This window comes from Thamnophis elegans, chromosome 5 (genome assembly GCF_009769535.1).
Source record: "Thamnophis elegans isolate rThaEle1 chromosome 5, rThaEle1.pri, whole genome shotgun sequence".
In the NCBI taxonomy this organism is placed as follows: domain Eukaryota; kingdom Metazoa; phylum Chordata; class Lepidosauria; order Squamata; family Colubridae; genus Thamnophis; species Thamnophis elegans.
Genome location: NC_045545.1, coordinates 95348712 through 95371364, shown reverse-complemented (window position 1 = coordinate 95371364; position 22653 = coordinate 95348712). Strand labels below are relative to the sequence as shown.

The window sequence follows — 22653 nt, the reverse complement described above, 5'->3', positions numbered from 1 at the left end:
ATTTTAAGTTTACCGCTCACAGCGTGCTGTTTTCGTCGCGCTGTGATGACGTCACGTACGCGCTTTCGTCGAGCGCGCTTTAGTCTACCGCGGTTTTGTGGTGGAACCATTTTCGTAACCAACTCTGAAATGGTTGACCTTCGTAATCCAAGTCAAAAAGGAAACCTCTTCACAAGAGCCTCCAATGTTTGCTTCCTTGAAGGAAAAGTAATCTGGCCATTGATCCTGACAAACGTAGATGAGTCATTGCAATGAATAGGTAGATCAGGGCCCTGGTTTAAATTTGCTTCTGGCGCTCCGGAATAAATGCATTCAGAAACATAATTCGTTTTTTTTTTGTGTGAGCTTCACAGGCCATAAAAATCCCTTTGAGGAGCCATTGCGAAATCTATCGCGTGGAAGCAGCCTTTATTAAAGCGGGAGGGAAAAAATATAAATAGATGGCTAGATATGACCTATCTGGACTAACACAACCCAATGAAAAATGCATTTTTATCTCTGCGCTCGCAGTAATAAGACGATCCATCTTGAGCTCGCAGGAGCTCTCTGTAGTTGTGCGACCGTGGCAGGAGTGAAAAAAGTCTTTAATTCAACATTTTAATAGGTTTTAAATACTCCACTTAAGGTGGCTGGTTCAGAATTTCTCACAAATCAATTTAGGATATTTCAGTAGTCCTCGGCTTATAGGCATTCCGTTAGTGACCATCTGCTGGTTATCAGCCTAGGTGGCGCAGTGGTTAGAGTGCAGTACTGCAGGCCACTTCAGCTGACTGCTATCTGCAGTTCGGTGGTTCAAATCTCACCGGCTCAAGGTTGACTCAGCCTTCCATCCTTCCGAGGTGGGTGAAATGAGGACCCGGATTGTTGTTGGGGGCAATATGCTGACTCTGTAAACCACTTAGAGAGGGCTGAAAGCCCTATGAAGCGGTATATAAGTCTAACTGCTATTGCTATTGCTAACTGCTATTGCTATCACCTTTAAAGCCCTACATGGCCTAGGACCTGGATATCTCCGTGACTGCCTCCTGCCACATACCTCCCAGCGCCCAATAAGATCTCACAGGATGGGCCTTCTCCGGGTGCCGTCGACTACACAATGTCGTCTGGCGGCTCCTCGGAGAAGGGCCTTCTCTGTAGCTGCTCCGGCCCTATGGAACGATCTACCCCCTGAGATCCGGACCCTCCCCACTCTCTCGGCCTTCCGAAAGTCTATTAAGACCTGGCTGTTCCGGCAGGCCTGGGACTGCTGATCTTTGATTGAGCTCCAGCCCCACTAAGATTGAGTGCATGTTGTGTTCTTTTAATTCGCTTTGCCTTGTATTTTAAATTCTTTTAATATTTTTAAATTGTTTTTATGTAAGCCGCCCGGAGTCCTTCGGGATTGGGCGGCATACAAATCCATTAAACCTTAACCTTAACCTTAACCATCCAAAGTTACATCACTGAAAAATAGTGACTTGGGACTGGTTCTTGTAATTAAAACTCTCTCAGCAACCCCGTGGTCCAGGGGTGAAATCCTCCCGGTTTGGCCCGGTTCTGCGAACCGGTAGTAAAAAAAATAAAAGCTTCTGAGGAGCCCATGTGATTAGCGGAAGCTTCCCCCCACACACTTTTTAAATCATTTTTTTTTCTGCCAGTTCGGGCGAATAGGCAGGAAAAAAAATGCTTTAAAAAGGGGGGGGGGGGAAGTTGGCCATGCTCACCCAGTCACATGACCCCACCACCAAGCCATGCCCACAGCACCAGGGTGGCGGGATTTAGATTTCACCACTGCCATGGTCACCTGATCAAAATTTGGGCGCTTGGCATTGGATATGTATTTATGACATCTGCACTGTCACTATTGCTATTGCCATTCCTTCCTTCTTTCCTTCCCTCCTTTCTTCCCTCCCTCCTCTCCCTCCTTCCTTCCTTCCTTTTCCCCCTCCCTCCTTCCTTCACTCCCTCCTTCCCTTCTTTCTTTCTTCCCTCCTCCTTCCCTTCTTTCTTTCTTCCCTCCCTCCCTCCCTCCTTTGTAATAATACAAATGGCTATCCAGCATCTTCTTAAAGACTTCCAGTGTTGGGGCATTCACAACTTCTGGAGGCAACTTCTGTTCCACTGATTAATTGTTCTCACTGTCAGGAAATTTCTCCTCAGTTCTAAGTTGCTTCTCTCCTTGATTAGTTTCCACCCATTGCTTCTTGTCCTGCCCTCAGGTGCCTTGGAGAATAGTTTGACTCCCTCTTCTTTGTGGCAGCCCCTGAGATATTGGAAGACTGCTATCATGTCTCCCCTAGTCCTTCTTTCTATTAAACTAGACATACCCAGTTCCTGCAACCGTTCTTCATATGTTTTAGCCTCCAGTCCCCTAATCCTCTTTGTTGCTCTTCTCTGCACTCTTTCTAGAATCTCAACATCTTTTCTACATCGTGGCAACCAAAACTGGATGCAGGATTCCAAGTGTGGCCTTCCCAAAGCCTTATAAAGTGGTATTAACCCTTCACGTGATCTTGATTCTCTCCCTCTGTTGATGCAGCCTAGAACTGTGTTGGCTTTTTTGGCAGCTGCCGCACATGGCTGGCTCCTATTTAAATGGTTGTCCACTAGGACTTCCTTCCCTCCTTTCTTCCTTCCCTCCTTCCTTCCTTCCCGTAACATCTGGAGCCACCAGAAATCCAAAGAACAAGGTTCAAATGAATTGTGGTTAGCTTAGCCTAGCGATGGAAAAGAAGCGTCACTGAGATCGTATGGTTCACTGAAATACAGACCGATGGGCAGGGTGAGAATGGGGAAAAACAAGAGGGGGCGGTGAGCAGCCAGAGTGCTGTCATAAGTTAGCACCCACCTCTCTCCTAGAAAAATAAAATATCCTAGGAAATATTGAAAAGGCGGGATATTATATTTCCCTGGATCAGAAATGGGGAAACATGTTTTTAGGCAGGAAACAGACTCGCTCTGAATAGCCCCCACCTTTGTCAATGGGTCATTAAAAGGCCTGAGTCAGTCTATTCTGCATAACAAAGATCTCCCCCTTTGGCTCCAGGTTGATGGGATTGAGGCGTGATAGTATTAGCCCTTTCCCCATCTCACCACAGGCCACCTGGGAAAAAGCAAGGCTCAACCAAACCTGGACTCAAAGCACAGCCTAGAGAGTTGCCCCTGCATGGCCCCCATGGGAGTCTGACAACCAATCAGAATACAAGATCAAGATCAAAGGCCAGAAGGGGGCATAAAACCAGGGACTTTCAGCATCTCTGTCTTTTTTTCTTCTTCACCCAACATCTGGAAGCATCTGATTCCCCTTTTCTGTTCAGGAGCTCAAGCCACGTGATCCTGTCCACCATTAAAACCATCTTTCCAAGCAGCCTCCATGTTTCCAGTGTCTTTTCCCCCCCCTTGGAATTGAACCCAAAAGGAGGTTTCCTCCGAGAGTGCCAACCTTGGTGTGCATGGCACCGTTTTCAGATGTGCGTGTCTTTCTTCCTTGCCTTGCACGTTTGCTCGCCCAGTTTTCTCCAGGCACCCCTTTGCCCCTTTCCCCTGCCCTCCCCTTCTAGGAAAGCATTCCAGCCTCTTGTGGGAAGTTATCACCCAGCCCTCTCCCAGAAAAATGAAATATCCTAGGAAATATTGAAAAGGCAGAACATTTCTCTGGATGTGAAAAGCAACATGTTTTAAAAGACAGAATAGTTGCCTGTAGCTTCTTGCCCACCCCTACTTTGTCAATAGGCCCATTAAGACTAGCCAGGCTAGCCCACTTTACATAATAAAGACTTCAGCAGCAGCTACAGAAAGGCATGATAATATTGGCCTTTTACTCAACTCTCCACATGGCATCTGAGAACTCATACCTGGATTCAAAACAGCCTAGAGAATAGCCCGCTGCATGGCACCATGGGAGTCTGACAACCAATCAGAATACATTTCTTATACAGGAACAGGAAACAGAGAGGTGGGACTAAACAGGGTATAAAAAGCCCAGCAAGCCCCTCCCTCAGCCCTTCTCTTCTTCTCCACCAACATTGAAGCCTGTGATCACCTTTTCTGTTCAGGACTCAAGCCATGTGGTCCTGTCCACCATTAAAACCATCTTTCCAAGCAGCCTCCATGTCTCCAGTGTCTTTTTCCCCACTTGGAGCTGAACCCAGAAGGACATTTCTTCCAACAGAATGATTAAATGGAGGATTAAGCCTCCCCCCACCACTCTCTGCCCGCTGGCTATGGAAGCAGCCCCCACCCCGCTCTGCTTTCTTCCCCTTTGTGCACTGCTGCGATAATCCCTCCGCCCCCCACAACCCTGCTTTGATTAACCTCCGAGGGAAAGGAGACAAATGAAAAATCCCTAGAAAGCAAGCGTCCTTCTCCAAAGAGCCAGGCGGCTAAAGTGGCCCCCTCTCAGGACCCATTAACCCCGGGTCAAGTGGGGATTTCCAGAGACACACGCAGCCACTCAAATGGCGACCGGGGCAGCCTCACGCTTGCCAACCTGCTCTGCACCACCTCTACGCAAATCGCCCCCCCCCCCCAATCTGTAGTGAAAAGGCTAGTGAAAAGGTGCCGATGGCCAGGTGGTCTAGTGGTCAAAGCAACAGGCGAGAGAGGGTGGGAGAGGATGAGTTCTAGTCCTGCCTTAGGAATAAAAGCCAGCTGGGTGACTGTGGGGCAGTCACCAGGAGACAGTGAGCTCTAATCCCACCCAAGGCATGAAAGCCGGCTGGGTGATTGTGGACCAATCGCTAGGAGGCGGTGAGTTCTAGTTCCACCTGAGGCATGAAAGCCGGCTGGGTGACTGTGGGCCAATCGCCAGGAGACAGTGACTTCTAGTCCCACCTGAGGCATGAATGCCAGCTGGGTGAAATTGGGCCAATCGCCAGGAGACAGTGACTTATAGTCCCACCTGAGGCATGAATGCCAGCTGGGTGAAATTGGGCCAATCGCCAGGAGACAGTGAGTTCTAGTCCCACCTGAGACATGAAAGCTGGCTGGGTGAGTTTGGGCTAATTACCAGGAAATTGTGAGTTCTAGTCCCACTTTAGGCATGAAATCCAGCTCTATGACTTTGGGCCAATCATCAGGAGACCGTGAGATCTAGTCCCGCCTTAGGCATGAAAGCCAGTTGGGTAACCTTGAGTCAGAGGTGATATTCAGCAGGTTCTGACCAGTTCTGGAGAACCGGTAGCAGAAATTTAGGGTAGTTCAGAGAACCGGCAAATACCACTTCTGGCTGGCCTCGCCCACATCTATTCTCTGCCTCCCAAGTCCCAACTGATCAGGAGGAAAGGGGGATTTTGCAGTAACTTTCCCCTGCCACGCCCACCAAGCCATGCCACTCCCACCAAACCACGCCCACAGAACCGGCAGTAAAAAAAAATTGAATCTCACCACTGCCTTGAGCCAAACATTCTCTCTCATCCCAAGCCATCTCGCACAGTTGTTGTTGTGGGGAAAATAGGAGAACAGAGTATTGTGTATGTTCACAGCCTTCACTTATTTGCACATATACAAACAATTGCAAACAAGCAAAGAGCGGGGGGGGGGGGGGAAACACAGCAATACGACTTGCCTTCCTTGCTCAGAATCCCTTCCACATTAGACCTTCGGTTGGTTCGATTTTCCACATTTCTAATTCCTAAACGAGAGAAGATATACCGTATTTTTCAGAGTATAAGACACACCAAGGTTTTGAAGAGGCAAATAAAAAAAAAGTTTTTCCACTCTGCAGACTGCCCCCAAATGGTCTATTTTTCGTGAAAACGGGTTCATCCCCCCCCCCCAAAGGGTATGGATAGCCTTTAGGAGGCTTGTAGAGTGCTCCTGGGGGCGGTGGGAGGCAAAAACGAGCAAAAAATGGCCCGTTTTCCATAAAAAATGGCATGCATAGCCTTTAAGAGGCTTATATAATCTCCTGGGGGCGGGGGGGGGGGGAAATTGAGCAAAAAAACAGCCCATTTTTCACCCATATCTGCCCTCCCCAGCCCCCAGGAGCACTCTGCAAGGCTCCTAAAGGCTATGCACGGCCATTTTGGTGAAGGGGCCGACAAAAAAATTGCTGTATTCAGTGTATAAGATGCACCAAATTTTCAGCCTCTTTTTTGAGGGGAAAAGATGCACCTTATACTTCGAAAAATACGGTACTTTGCAAAATGGTGTCACAGCCTGGTTGGACCAAAAGCACTTAAGCCAGTGACGGAGAACCTTTTTCGGCTCGGGGGCCAAAAGCACGCACGCACCCGTGCGCTATAGCATGCACTCACATCCCCATCCCCATAATTTAATGTCACTTGCTGTGCCGTGCCCCCTGTGCCGTCCTCCCTGTGTATGCGTGGGGCAGCGGGGGGGTGGTTGACACATACACATGTGTGTGTTCCAGATGTGCTGGAAACTGCGCGCATAAAATCACCGTGCGTTTGAAGCCGCATGCGAGCACGGAAGGTGCGCGCAGAGATTTTCGATGCACTAGGCGAATCGGTTCTTAACTTATGGGAAGCCCACCTCTGGATGGAAGACCCCCTTGAAATCAAAGCATGCTGACTGCTTTGTCGTCAGGCAGAAAACAATTCTTCTTTTTTTAAAAGACAAAAGCTGGAAATGGATGAATTGCTTTATCTGCAGGCCGATTGCTTAAGGATTTGCCATTCCTTCCATCAGTTAGTTAACCAACTGATTTAATGTAAATATGAATATTGGGGAGGGGAGGAGGCAGCAAAACCCTTGCAGGCAGATTTTTCTGCCTTCCTCTTTATCGCTATCCATCGTGCGATTATCTTTGAGCTCTCCGCCATCCTCAGAGGTGCCGTATAAAAAAACCCATTTTGCAGTCTGCACATGGCCAATTCACCCCGGGTCTCTCCAAAGATTAATTTTCCGCGGGACACTGACTGATGAGCCAGAGAAGCACGTGTTAACCTAATGTGGGATAAGATGCAAGCCCGCATAGTCGGGTTTAATGCAGCGATTCCTTAATCTTCTCTTTTGCAAAATAGAAACACGCCCAACTTTTCCTCTGTTCCTCCTGCGGCTCTGTTTCCAGATCCTCTCTCAACCGGATAAATGCCTACGGAGATTCTCAATCACCCGAGTCGTGGTTGTCCCAAAACAAGGATCCATACCCATTTGGTAAACCTGATGACACAGATAAACGTCCAAGTGACCTCGACGACTCACTAGGTGAAGGGAAAGGTTCCCCTCGCACACATGTGCTAGTCGTTCCCGACTCTAGGGAGCGGTGCTCCTCTCCGTTTCAAAGCGGAAGAACCAGCGCTGTCCGAAGACGTCTCCGTGGTCATGTGGCCGGCATGACTAAACACCGAGGGCCCACGGAACGTTGTTACCTTCCCACCAAAGGTAGTCATGTTGTGGCCCATCAGAAGCCGTTGAAGCTGCCACCAGACTCCGACAGCGAGGAGCCCTATGAGACGGCTTTGGAGGATGTGGAGGACCCTGGACAGGGTTCCAACTCCGAGCAGGGCACAGAGAGGCTGGTTGGCCACCAGGAAGCGCCTGAGCCTTGGACCAGTGGGGAGGAGACAAGGGAGAGTGATCCGGACACCAGCAGTGAGTTGTTCTTGGATGCCTGGCACTGAAGAGCTAATAGGCGTCAGGAACAGTTGCGCAAGTACAGGAGGTAACTGCACTCAGCTGGTGGTCATTAGGCTCCTCTCCAGACTATAAGAGGACTGCTTGTGCACACGCCCCTCTTGCAGAAGTCAACGCAGGAACTAATGTCGGAGAACATTATTGTGAGCTTGGCAGGCTGGATTGCTGCCAAGCCTTATCTGTGCTGGATTGCTGCCCAAGCTTGTCTGTACTGGTTTGCTGCCAAGGACCTGTCTGTCTGTTAATTAAGTGCCGTAACTTATCTTTGGCTCGGAGTGTGTGTTGGTGTGGGACGAGGGGGGGTCAGAACAGGTTCCTATTTTTCTACTTGCATTTTTTTTACATACTTTCGAACTGCTGGGTTGGTGGAAGCTGGGACAAGTCACGGGAGCTCACTCTGTTACGCAGTGCTAGGGATTCGAACTGCCGAACTGCTGACCTTTCTGATCAACAAGCTCAGCGTCTTAGCCACTGAGCCACTGCGTCCCTACAACAACTCTCTAAAAGGATGCAAATGACCAGCTGTCTGCAAGGTATATAAATCCTTCCATTCCCCACCATCCAGTCAAAGCTGAAGAAGCTTCTTGGATGAGAAGCGAAACATCTTCCAAGAAAAATCCCCAGAAAGTCCAGTTGCCCCTGGATGCTTTTTCAACCGGATTTCCTCTTTTTTCTTCGAAGATATTTCGTTTCTCGTCCAAGAAGCTTCTTCAGCTCTGACTGGATGGTGCGGAATGGAAGGATTTATACCCCTTGCAGACTGCTGGTCGTGTCAACCCCGAAGCTGACAAGATCGAAGCCATTTTGGAAGCTTCAGTGTTACCAAGAGCAGAGCTGAGAGATTTTGGGGTGGGGGAATAGAGATAGTTGGGGTTTTGTAGCCAAAACAAAAGACTTTTCTCTTGAGAACCAAGGACATTCTCACACCTGCTCCGAGAGAGGAGGAGCGACGTTACCAGGCAACCAGACGGCATCTTGATTGGACCATGTGACTGATAGTTTTGGGGGAGGGGAAAACTTTAACTTTTAATTAGGTGAAAACCGTGGGAATCTTCAGAGTTGGTTTTCACCAGAATTGTGCTGATAGGACATCTCCAAATAAAAATGTTATTTGAGGAATCTACCTGCCTCAGAGTTTTGTTTGCTGTGGATGCATTAATTGGCACCCTGACATGTCATTTGCATCCTTTTAGAGAGTCATTGAAGCCACTTGGAGGTTTATCTGTGTCCTCAGGGGTCACCTGAGTGGTGCAAATGGGTGTGGAGCTTCCTTGGAACTGTTGCAAGGTAGCTTTTTTGAAGGTAGCCAAAATCTGGTAGTTTTTTCCATCTCGACTTCTTATTGTCCCCTTTAAAATTGCAAAATGGGTGGCATATAAATATAATATATTAAAATGTGGTGCCTAGAATTGGATGCAGTTCTCCAGCTTCAGGGTGGCTCAGGGGCCAAGACGCTGAGCTTGTCGATCAGAAAGGTCGGCAGTTCGAATACCTAGTGCCGCGTAACGGAGTGAGCTCCCGTTACTTGCCCCAGCTTCTGCCAACCTAGCGGTTCGAGAAGCATGTAAAAAATGCAAGTAGAAAAATAGGGACCACCTTTGGTGGGGAGGTAACAGCGTTCCGTGCGTCTTTGGCATTTAGTCATGCCGGCCACATGACCACGTAGACGTCTTCGGACAGCGCTGGCTCTTTGGCTTTGAAACGGAGATGAGCAGCGCCCCCTAGAGTCGGGAATGACTAGCACATATGTGCGAGGGGAACTTTTACTTTTTCCTTTACCTTACACACACACACTACACACACACACAAAAGACATACACACATAAACACAAAAGACACACACACACACACACACACACACACACACACACACACACACACGGGTTGCAAGCCAGAAGCCAGAGCAAAACATTTTAACTTTTTGCAACTTTCCCCCCTGGCAGCCTAAACTGGACCGCATGAAAAAGGAATAACCGAATGCATCTATTTTCGGTCCGGTTTTAAATGGTACCTTTCCCACTGGCTAAATTTTTGCTGGAAGGATTGTTGCGCAGCGCTAGTGGTTGGGTTTTCATGTTTTTTTTTTAAAAAACCCAGGAGTCTGTGGCTTGCCCAGCCCTACCTTCGGTCAAGACATCCGAAATGGGCAGGAGGAGATTCCAGAGCAGTTTGAACCTCTTCGGTAAAGGGGAAGGGAAAAAAAAACCCCTGTGATTGAAACCTTTAAAATAAGCAAAAAATAATAATAAAGTAAGCTCCTTTTAATGTTCTCTTGGCTCAGCAGCTGATTTTGGCTCCTACCCCGACAGCCGTAGCCCTTTCGTCCTTCCTTTTGCAAACCTCAGCGTTTTCCACCACCCTTCAATTTTGACCAAACCCCCAAATTTCTCAACGCCAGCAACAAAAGGGAAAGGAAAACAGAGCTCTTTCACCATTTGAGATAGTCCACAGGCAAGAGGCAAAGAGCGTTTCCAGCTCCTCTCTGCAGTGGCGAAATTCCAATTTTTTTTTACTACCGGTTCTGTGGGTGTAGCTTAGTGGGCGTGGCACGGGACGGATACTGTGAAAAAGATGTGGAGACTCTGGAAAGAGTGCAGAGAAGAGCAAGAAAGAAGATTAGGGGACTGGAGGCTAAAACGTATGAAAAACGGTTGCAGGAACTGGGTTTGTCTACTATTTTAATGAAAAGATGGACCAGGGGAGACATGATAGCTGTGTTACAATATCTCAGGGGCTGCCACAAAGAAGAGGGAGTCAAGCTATTCTCCAAGGCACCTGAGGGTAGAACAAGAAGCAATGGGTGGAAACTAATCAAGGAGAGAAATTTCCTGACAGTTGGACCAATTAACCAGTGGAACAGAAGTTGCCTCCAGAAGTTGTGAAAGCCCCAACACTGGAAGTCTTTAAGAAGATGTTGGCTAGCCATTTGTCTGAAACGGTATAGGGTTTCCTGCCTAGGCAGGGGGTTGGACTAGAAGACCTCCAAGGTCCCTTCCAACTCTGCTATTGTATTGTATTGTAAAATACTTCTAGGTGAGAAAGTGAGCAAATACAGAGGCTCCTTTATGGGCTAAGAGATGGGGAGGGAGGGAGGGAGGGAGGGAGGCAGGAAGGAGAAAGAAAGGAAGAAGGAAAGAGGGATGGGAACGGAGGGAGGGGAGGAATGGAAAGAAGGAAGGAGGGGAGTGAAAAGGAAGAAAAGGGATGGGAATGGAAGGAGGGAAGGAAGGAAGGAAAAGAAGGGAAGGGAAGGAGAGAGGGGAAGGTTAGAAGGAAAGTGTGAAGGAAAGGAAAAGAAGGGAAGGAGGGAAGCGAAGGAGGGAGGAAGGGTAAAAGAGGAGGTTAAGGAAAATAAGAGGGAAGGGAGGAAGGGGGAGGGGAAGGAAAGGAAGGTAAGAAGAGGGAAGATAAGGGAGGGAGGGGAGGAAAGGGATGGCAAGGAAAGGAAAGGAGGGAAGTAAGGAAAAGAAGGGAAGGAGAGAGGGACAGGTTAGAAGGAAAGGATGAAGAAAAGGAAAAGAAGGGAAGGGTGGGAGGGAGAGAGGGAGGAAAAGAAGGTTAAGGAAAATAAGAAAGTAAGGGGGAAGGGAAGAGAATGGAAGGGAGGAAGAGAGGGAGGGAGGGGAAAGGAAGAAATCCAGAAGACCAACATTTAACCTTGGCTTGCAAAGCTTCCCCCAACCCAGGGCCTCTTTCTCTGCAAGAGTGGGGTCGAAATTGGGGTGTTTTTTTTTTTCAAATGCATTTTTAAAAATTCACGTGGCAAACCAGCAGGCGAAAAGTGCCAAAGAAAACCTTCGACCACTGCCACAGGCCACGAAGCGCAGCGACTCCCCTGTAACACGGGAGGCGGAAACCTTTCGAAGCCCCCCCCCCTTTCCCTGGCTGCGTGGCCATCCCAGCGATGGAAACAGATACCACCCTTTGCACCACACGCCCTGGGGATGCAGAGGTGGAAGAGGCGAGAGGAGAGGGAGGAGAAGGAGGCGGGAAAAAAATACAGGTTAAAGATAAAAAGATCTAAAACCAGAAATATTCTTATTAGGTTTACCACCAGGGAAATACAATAAAAGAATTATATACAGTATTTAAGAATGACGTATGCACAAGGACTTGATCCAACCAGCATACCTCTCTTGCAAAATTGAAATTGTGATGTAGAATAAAGGAAAATGTACAATAAAAACATATATATGTGGCCTAATGGCTAAGATGTCTGCCTAGTATGTAATATAGCCCAGGTTCAAATCCCAGTAAGGGTATGGCTAGCTGATGAGAGCTAAATAGCTTGAAATAGATCTATACTAGTCTCCCTTTATTTATTTATCAGCACAAATACAACAAAATGTAACAAAAAGGCAACAGTAAAAATATTGGGTTTCTGCCTGGATGGTCTCTTGTGACGAGCCGAAGGACAGAGAATGGAAGTAGTGATCTTCCTCCCATATTTGGGCATACCGGGGGTTGTTAAATCTAATATATTTAAATCTAAGATTTTTACAACCCCTGGTAAGCCCCAATTATGGGAGGAAGCTAACTGCTTCCATCATCTGTCAATCGGCTCGTCACAAGAGTCTCCCTTTATTTATTTATCAGCACAAATAAACACACACACACACACACACACACACACACACACACACACACACACACACACATATATATATATATATATATATATATATATATATATATATATATATATATAAAGCTGCAGCCTCTTTCTCAGTTTTCCACTTGACAGCGGCAATGAAGAATTAAGCAGCGCAAAGGGAGGTAAGGGATGGGGTTCAGCAGACCGAATCCAGGAATAAGATCCCTGCTGCTAAAAAAAGGGGGGGGGGCTAGAAATGCACCAGGCGAAGAAGCTTTGCAAAGAAGCTGTCAGGGGCACCGGGAACAGAGGTGGGTTCCGGCCAGTGGTGGGATTCAAATAATTTAACAGCCGGTTCTCTGCCATAATGACCAGCTGGGTAGGAATAGCTTGGTGGTCATGTGACAATGTGGCTGTAGCCAACTCACGTCGATGGGCGCTTCGCCTTAGCTGTTACTATGTAATAAGGGTTAACCGGAGAGGCAGTTTCTGTAAGCAGGACAATAAAGATGAGGCTAGAAACAACACCAGAATGTTTCCTTCCTGCCTTCCTTACAGGATTAGCCCTGTAAAGTGGGGAAAAAAATAAAATAAGATTTCTTCCAACAACCGGTTCTCCGAGCTGCTTAGAAAGTTACGAACTGGTTCTCCCGAATAAGTGCGAACCGGCTGAATTCCATCACTGGTTCCGGCCGTGCCACTCGCACACATGATCCCAGCTATGCACGCATACACGGTACGAAAAAATTGCTTCTGCGCATGTGCAGAAACAAAAAGCAAGATGGTGGTATCGGTTCGGTGGTGGCGTGGCAGGCTGAGTTACTACCTACTCGGCTGAACCGATCTGAACCGGTAGGAACCCACCTCTGACCCGGAGGCTTTTTGCGAGTTGCGTTGGCCCTGGATGCTTCACAGGCGTTGTTGAAGACCAGACAGCTTCTGTTTGGAAGCTCGAGGGCGTATTTATCTCGCTTAGCTTTGGGGAAGCTTTTGTCTCAGGGAAACTTTGCAATTGATTTAGGGCCAGATCTGTCGTTTGGACCCAGAAAACGGAGTTAATTCAGGAAGTGAGTTCAGCATCGTGTGCAATTGAAGGGCCCTGAGCTAAAGTGCAGGCCAGAGGTGGTAGTCAGTAGGTTGTGACCACTTGTGGAGAACCGGTAGTGGAAATTTTGAGTAGTTCAGAGAACCGGCAAATACCACCTCTGGCTGGCCCCACCCCATCTCTTCTCTACCTCCCGAGTCCCAGCTGATCGGGAGGGAATGGGGATTTTGCAGTAATCTTCCCCTGGAGTGAGGTGGGAATGGAGATTTTACAGTATCCTTCCCCTGCCACACTCACCAAGCCACGTCCACAAAACCGGGAGTAAATAGTTTTGAATCCCACCACTGGTGCAGGAGCTAACCAAGCTAGATCTCCAAGAGAAGGACAGGTGGAGTCAAGAGAGCAATCAGCCTGGAGTCATTATGTTCCCACAAGCGATCCAACTGCAACCAAGTCTAAATTTTGGTCACCACACTATAAAAAAGATGTGGAGACTCTAGAAAGAGTGCAGAGAAGAGCAACCAAGAGGATTAGGGGACTGGAGGTTAAAACATATGAAGAACGGTTGCAGGAACTGGGTATGTCTAGTTTAATGAAAAGAAGGACCAGGGGAGACATGATAGCAGTGTTTCAATATCTCAGGGATTGCCACAAAGAAGAGGGAGTCAAGCTCTTCTCCAAGGCACCTGAGGGCAGGACAAGAAGCAATGGGTGGAAACTAATCAAGGAGAGAAGCAACTTAGAACTGAGGAGAAATTTCCTGACAGTTGGAACAATTAATCAGTGGAACAGAAGTTGCCTCCAGAAGTTGTGAATGCTCCAATACTGGAAGTTTTTAAGATGTTGGACAACCATTTGTCTGAAGTCGTGTAGGGTTTCCTGCCTGAGCAGGGCATTGGACTAGAAGACCTCCAAGGTCCCTTTCAATTCTGTTATTCTATTCTATTCTATTCTATTCCAGTCACTTTTTTCAGTGCTGTTGTAAGTTCAAATGATTGCTAAACACATGGTCGTAAGTGGAGGGCTTACTTGTAGTAAGTCCAATGCCCAGAAATAAATTAATCTAATTCTACCCCAACTGGCTGCTCCTCAGATGCCTCTGAGGTTCTGCTAAGGAAAGCATCTATATCCCTCCCCCTCTGTCTCTCTCTCTCTCACACACACAAACACACACACACATAAACACACATAAACACGTACACAGCTTCCTTTTGCATCTTTTACGAGCGAAGAGCAAAAGCAGCCATCTTTTTAGCCCTGCCAGGAAGAAAGGTCATTTTGCGTCCTCCCCTACTAGCTGTTCAGGGGTTGCAAATGGGAATTTATTGTCTGAAATAACAGGGGAGCAGAGGAATTATTATTCCCAGGCAGGCAGAAACCACCACGAGAATCTTTCATGGAAAAAAAGAAAAGAAATAGAAACCTCCTTCTGGATTCTTTTGAAATGACTCAATCCGAAGGATATCTACATTCCCTCTGCCCCCAAAAAACTGCTTTTCCTTATCAGCAAGCACCAGACAGCCACTCCATCAGCCCAACCACCCTGCTGTTTGGCTCCCCTCCTTCAGCTGATCCTATCGCTCTCATTCCTCTTCCAGGGCATCGTCCAGCTTTTCACTTCACCGGCTCTGGGAAAAGCCCAGTGGTGCCATGAATGGCATGATTTAAGCATGGCTGGTTTGAGTTTTGGGTTGGAAAGGGCTTAATGCATCAGTGCAAAGCAGCTGCTTTATATTATTTATTTTATTTTATTTTATATTATTTTATATTATAATTTTATTATTTTATATTATTATTATTATTATTATTATTATTATTATTTTATTATTTTTATTATTTTATTGTTCTATTATTTGTTTTGTTTTATTATTTGTTTTATTGTTTTATTATTTGTTTTATTGTTTTATTATTTGTTTTATTGTTTTATTATTTGTTTTATTATTTTATTTTATTTTATTATTTTATTTTATTTATTATTTTATTGTTCTATTATTTTATTTATTATTTATTTTATATATTTTATTTATTTTATTTATCTTATTTATTTTATTTATTTTATTATTTTATTTATTTTATTATGTTATTATTATTTTAGTATTTTCTTTTATTATTTATTTTATTATTATTTTATTTTATTTGTTTTATTTTATTTATTTTATTTTATTTTATTTTATTTTATATTATAATTTTATAATAATTTTATAATAATTTTATAATAATTTTATAATAATTTTATAATAATTTTATAATTTTATAATTTTATTATTATTTTATTATTTTATTATTTTTATTATTTTATTGTTTTATTATGTTTTGTTTTATTATTTGTTTTATTGTTTTATTATTTGTTTTTTTATTTTATTATTTTATTTTATTTATTTTATTTATTATTTTATTTATTTTATTTTTTAATTTTTTAATTTTTTATTTTATTTATTTTATTATTTATTTTATTTATTTTATTTATTTTATTTATTTTATTTATTTTATTTATTTTATTTATTATTTTAGTATTTTAGTATTTTATTACTTCATTATTATTTTAGTATTTTATTTTATTATTTATTTTATTATTATTTTATTTGTTTTATTTTATTTTATTTGTTTTATTTTATTTGTTTTTATTTTATTTAAGACTTACACACGTTGACAAAAACATACACAAAACCCACAAACCACCTCGGAACTGCACGTTGTTCCTCTTTGCAGCAGATGTCTATCGGTGTATCTTTCCAAATATTATTTCCCTCTCCATGCATTTTCATTTTACACGAGCAATGATTTTATTTCTTACTCTTTTGCTTAACAGTCTATATTTGGCCATTCGTTTCAGACAGTTGTCGTTATTCTTCTTCTAATACACATCTTTTTTTTTTACTTTTGTAAACCCTACTTTTCCTACATTCTTATCACTGTTTCCTAATTCTTCTATAATACAAATGACCTTTCCCTCATTCTTATTTCCAAAGCAGCTGCTTTAATTTGTGGACGATTCAATATATTACACCTGGGGCATCAAACACAAGGACCACAGGTCGGATATGGCCAGCGATGTGGTCGGATCTGGTCTGCTGTCCTGGAAAATGTAAGGGGCTGTCCAGCATCAAAGAGCCGAGGTGGCGCAGTGGTTAAATGCAGCACTGCAGGCTACTTCAGCTGACTGCAGTTTTGCAGTTCGGCTGTTCAAATCTCACCGGCTCAGGGTTGACTCAGCCTTCCATCCTTCCGAGGTGGGTAAAATGAGGACCCGGATTGTTGTTGGGGGCAATATGCTGACTCTGTAAACTGCTTAGAGAGGGCTGAAAGCCCTATGAAGCGGTATATAAGTCTAACTGCTATTGCTATTGCTATCACTTCGGTCTAGTCTACCCAATGGGTACAGGAAACATGCCAGCAGTTTGGGGAGTGGTGTCAAGCTGGCCACGCCCACCCAGTCAGCCACGCCCACCACCACCACCCTCCCGAGATCCATCACAGTCCAGATGCGTCCCTCAATGAAATTGAGTTTGGCACCCCTGCATTACACAATCCTAAGAAGTGGGCAAATTGGCTCACGAGGGCAAGCGTGTCACATAGGTAATCCTCGAGTTAAAAGGTAAAGGTTCCCCTCGCACATATGGGCTACTCGTTCCCGACTCTAGGGGGCACTGCTCATCTCCGTTTCAAAGCCAAAGAGAACCGATATTGAAGAACCAATAATGTTGGATACCTGGGAGAAGATTTGGGTAAGAAATGTAAAATTTACACAAGCCCAAAATTTGAGAGAAAACTTTTATAAGATGTTTTATAGATGGCATTTAGATCCTAAAAAATTAGCCTGCATGTATGCGAATTTACAACCTAAATGCTGGAGATGCGATTGTCTCGATGCTACATACTATCATATATGGTGGACTTGTAAAAAGGTTAAGGCACTTTGGATAAAAATATGGTGGATTATGCAAAATGTTCTTTAAAAAAGGATAAAGTTTACAGATCTTATCCGGCTTGGAGAGCTGCCAGGCCGATATCTGCAGAACCTGGCAAGGAGTCTCGGAGAGTCACGGATCAATGAAGCAAACTAATTGTCTCCTGCAAACTCCATTCCCCTGTCGCTCCTCTTTTATTCCCTCTGGGAGGGGCCATTCATTTTCCACCTGCGGCCTTACTCCCAAATTGACCCTTGTTCTTTAGCTGTTCCCTTCGTCTGGCGATTCTGTGCATGTGCACACTGGGAACAGGCTCCAGCTGTTCTTCTGCCTCACTGATGTCTGACTCCGAAGGCGGATGAGAACTGGCATATGGCTCTGGCCCTCTCTCTGCCTCTGACGCAGAGCCCTCATCCGAGCCTTCCCCAGACTCCAGGACTGGCCCATGTTCCTTCCCAACCTCCTCACTGTCCTACTCTGCTGTCAGCTCTGCTGGCTGGCCACAACACAAGCAACCTAATTTTGATCACACAACCATGAGGATGCGGCCTAAGTTGTAAATGCAGGGACTAACTATAAGTCACATCTTTCAGTGCTGTTGTGACAGTCACTAAACTAATGGTTGTAGGTTGAGGACTACCTGAGTTAAAAGGGTCTCCCTGGAAATCAGTTCAATTCCTGGAGATTTTATGGCTCCATCTCTATGACTCTAATGGCGAGAGAGTAAAATGGTTTGCCGTTATACTCTTGCAGTGTTCGTTTCCCCAGTCTGGCCTACATTCCTGTCTTATCCTGGCTTGTCATCCAACCCTCAACCAGCTGCACTCCTGCTTAGCAACTGGCTGGCCATGCCCGGGTCCAAGAAACCGCTCCAAAATCCTGCATTTGGGACTCTTATGAAAGATTCATTTTGTGAGCATCTACAAATCAGCTATACCCCCCCCCCCAAAAAAAACCAGGAGTTAATAAATCAATACATAAGCTTCCAGTGGCGTCACTGAATGAAATAGCCTGCTGCAGATTTCCTACCAAATGTTTTAAGGGCAAACATACTTTTTTCTCCTCGAATTTCACCCCCCCCCCCAATAATGTTGGGAGTTAAGTTCGGCTGAGAGAGGGGGGATGGCCCAAAGGCACCTAGTTGACTGTCATGGCTAAGGTGGGATTAGAACTCACCGTTTCCTGGCGATTGGCCCAAAGTCACCCAATTGGCCTTCATGCCTAAGATGGGACTAGAATTTCCCATCTCCTGGTGATTGGCTCAGTCATCTAGTCAGCTTTCATGCCTAAAATGGGACTAGAACTCACCATCTCCTGGTGATTGGCCCAAAGTCATCCAGTCAGCTTTCATGCCTAAGGCGAGGCTAGAACTCATCGTCTCCTGGTGATTGGCCTAAAGTCACCAAACTGGCCTTCATGCCTAAGATAGTACTAGAATTTCCCGTCTCCTGGTGATTGGCCCAAAGTCACCCTGCTGACTTTCATATCTAAGGCTGGACTAGAACTCACCGTTTCCTAGTTTCCAGTCTAGTACCTTAAGTTTTAGTCGCATAAATGGGAAGAAATCCCAGACTTTTACTGTGTTAAAAGTCCCAATTATGAAATATGTGCTCAGCAGAAAGAGTTTCTAATCATGTCAAAAGTCCCCTTCCTCTTCATGACTAAATAATCCAAAACAATTGTTGCATTTTAGTTGAGGCGGCATAATGTTTAATGAGAAACGCATCTATCTATAACCAGATCTCCCATTTATGCGTAGGTGAGACTCTTCTTTTTCATTACTTTGATTAATTTGTTTAGTTGGAAATGAAAGAACAGGCCGTTCCCTTTCAGATGACATTAGCAACGTGGCCGTTAAGTGAATCTGGCTTCCTCATTGACTTTGCTTGTTAGGAGGTCGGAAAAAAGGATCACATGAACCTGGGATATGGCAACTGTCATAAGTACATGCCAGTTGCCAAGCGTAATTCAATGTGCATGGGTCCATAAGTCACTTTTTAACGCGCCCTTATAACTTTGAATCGTCACTGAGCAGTTTGTAAGTTGAGGACTATCTGCCCTTATTTCCCAGTCAATTGACATCTTTACTGACAATAGAGTGGAAGAGAGGGAAATGATATAGTTTACTAACCTCCTAGTTTTTAAAAATCCTATGTATCTTTTCTGGCCTAGGCTTCCCCAAAAAGCACAGAGTCCTTGTCCCGAAAAAATCCCTTTTACTAAACGAATGTGAATTCCTCTCATTCACCTTCAGCCAAGGTCTGGCAAACAGTCTTTCAAAGGAGTATTTATGACCACAGACCTTATCTAGCTTGGAAAGCTGCCATGCAAATATTTTTTCAAATGAAGTGCTGTGCAAGGAAAGACTCGGCATAGAGTCTCTGAGATTCATGGACAGATCTTCACACTCCTGAAACGAATGAAGAAATTGTTTCCTGCAAAAGCCCCCTCCCCTTTCTCTCCTCTTTTATTTCCTATGGGAGGGGCCATTCACCTTCCTCCTGTGATTTTACTCCCAAGTCAACCAGAGGTGGTATTCAGCAGGTTCTGACCAGTTCTGGAGAACTGGTAGAGGAAATTTTGAGTAGTTCGGAGAACCGGTAAATAACACCTCTAACTGGCTTTGCCCCCATCTATTCTCTGGCTCTCGAGTCCCAGCTGATCAGGAGGGAATGGGGCAGTGGTGAAATCCAGCAGGTTCTGACAGGTTCTGGAGAACTGGTAGCGAAAAGTTTGAGTAGTTTGGAGAACTGATAGTGGAAATTTTGAGTAGTTCAGAGAACCGTTATTGGAAATTTTGAGTAGTTTGAAGAACCGGCAAATGCCACCTCTGGCTGGCCCCAGAGTGGAGTGGGAATGGAGATTTTGCAGCATCCTTCCCCTGGAATAGGGTGGGAATGGAAATTTTGCAGCATCCTTCCCCTGGAATAGGGTGGGAATGGAGATTTTGCAGTATCCTTCCCCTGCCACGCCCACCAAGCCACGCCTTGCCCACCAAGCCACGCCCACAGAACCGGTAATAAAAAAAATTGAATTTCACCACTGGAATGGGAATTTTGCAGTATCCTTTCCCTGCCACGCCCACCAAGCCATGCCTTGCCCACCAAGCCACGCCCACAGAACCGGTAATAAAAAAAATTGAATTTCACCACTGGAATGGGAATTTTGCAGTATCCTTTCCCTGCCACGCCCACCAAGCCACGCCCACAAAACCATGCCCACAGAACCGGTAGTAAATTTTGTTTGAATCCCACCACTGAAGTCGACCCTGATTTCTGAGTTATTCGTTTCTTCTGGCAGCTCTGCGCATGCACACATTGGGAACAGGCTCCAGCTGTTCTTCTGCCTCACTGATGTCCGACTCCGAAGGCAGTTGATAATTGTCAGATGGCCCTGACCCCCTCTCTGCCTCCGACACAGAGCCCTCCTCAAAGCCTCCCCCAGACTCCAGGACTGGCCCAGGTTCCTCCCCAACCTCCTCACTCTGCTGCCAGCTGTGCTGGTGGGCCACAACACTATCTTATTGAATTGGAATCTCTATAGGTGGTTTGTTAATTGAATCGGGGTTACTTGCAGAGGGCTGAACTAACCCCAGCTAGTTAACAGGGTTAAACTGATGCCACCTGCTCAAAGTTTATTTGGAGACATTTAATTTAAATTCATTAACTGGTTTTTTGTTTAATTGTTTTGCTTCCATAGTCCTCCAAGAAAGAGAGGTGAAGAGAAAGAGCAGAACAGCAAGTCTGCTCATCAGGGACTCACTACTAAAGCCTGGCAACAGAGAACATATCCAAGCACTGATTGGCTGCAGTGACTAAGCCACACCCTGCTGGTGCCTGATTGGCCAATGGTAGATTAGGCTCCTCCTGGAGAAATCAGCTGGAATTCTGTAGTCCCAAATCACAATTTTTGAGTGTGGGATGCACCCAGCACGAGAAGTCTTCGATTTATGACCATAATGGAGTCTGGAGTTTCAAACAAGCGCCGTTGCAGTTGTAAGTCGAGGCACCACATGAATGGGCTCGACTTTATGGCTCGTTATAAAGTGAGTCATCACGGTCGTTAAGTGAATCCATTCTCCCGAATGGGTGCTTTCACCTGGCAGTCCCATCATTGGGAAACACTACAGGTAGTCCTCGGCTTACAGCAGTTCATTTAGTGACCTTTCAAAGTTACGACGGCACTGAAAAAAGTGACGTATGACCGTTTTTCACAGTTACGACCTTTGATCGTGTGATCACAATTCAGATGCTTGTCAGTGGTTTCATATTTATGACCATTGCTGTGTCCCAAGGTCGCGGGACCTCCCCCTTTTTGCAACCTTCCGACAAGCAAAGTCAATGGGGAAGCCGGATTCACTTAATGACCGGGTTACAAACTTATCAATTGCAGTGATTCACAATTGAGGCAAGAAAGGTCGTAAAATGGAGCAAAACTCACTTAACAACTGTCTCACTTGACAACAGAAATGTTGGGTACAATTGTGGTCAAGCGAAGCCAAAATGGAAGCCAGATTCACTTAACAACTTAGTATAACAATTGCAGTGATTCACTTAATAACTGTGGAAAAAAGGTCATATAACTGCCTCGCTTAGCAACACAAAATTTGGGCTCGATTTTGGTTGTAAGTCGAGGACTACCTGTATTGTTGGGGGCAGCCTTGAGCTCCTCTATGAACAGTAAGATACAATACTGATAATCCCCAATTTTCAAGGAGAAAATTCTGCCATTAAGTCGTACAGTCATTGCATCCCACAACCATGTATTAATTTATAACCTTTTTCACCATGGCTGTGAAGTGGATCCCTGTGGTCATTAAGTGAGGCATAATAGGACTGCAACTTGTGCTCTTCTCTTCCCTGCTGGCTTCCCCATCGATTTTGCTTATCGGAAGCCCACCAGGAGTGTCGTTTAACGGCAATCATGTGACCACGGGACACTGCAAACGTCGTACCCCTCTGACGATTGTCAAATGCCTGAATCCCGGTGAAGCGACGGACGCTGCAATGGTCACAAGTGTGAGGATTGGTCCTCATGCTTTATTCAGCTGTTGTAAGTTTGGTCACTAAATGGATGGACTCTAGAAAGAGGGCAGAGAAGAGTAACAAAGGGACTGCAGGCTAAAACCTACAAAGAACGGTTGCTGTAATTGGGTCGGTCTAGATCAGTGGATGCAGTGGTGGGATTCAAATAAATTAACAACGGGTTCTCTGCCCTAATGACCATCTGGGTAGGTGGGGCTCGGTGGCCATGTGACTGGGTGGGCGTGGCCAACTCAAGGTCACTCAGGTCGATGGGCGCTTCGCCTTCGTGACCCAACAAAGGCGCGCACGACAAAAGCACGCCGACAAAACCGCGATGTCATAAACGCGCCCACAACAACACGCCGACAAAACCGTGCCCAAAAAAGCGCAATTTAAGTTAAGGTAAGGGTTAGGGTTAGGTTTAGGGTTAGGTTTAGGGTTAGGTTAAGGGTTAGGTTAAGGGTTAGGTTAAGGGTTAGGATTAGCTTTAGGGTTAGGTTAAGG

The 22653-nt window shown here is 45.4% G+C and overlaps 1 protein-coding gene across 1 annotated transcript in view; it reads right to left on the bottom strand.

The window, feature by feature from the left end:
- The window catches only part of SAMD10 (sterile alpha motif domain containing 10), a 40641-nt gene extending 18480 nt beyond the window's left edge, over positions 1–22161 (bottom strand). The window contains exon 1 of the mRNA XM_032218626.1: positions 22080–22161. Coding sequence (XP_032074517.1) covers positions 22080–22161 — 82 coding nt within the window. The remainder of the gene's footprint in view (positions 1–22079) is intronic.
- Positions 22162–22653: the final 492 nt, after the last annotated feature.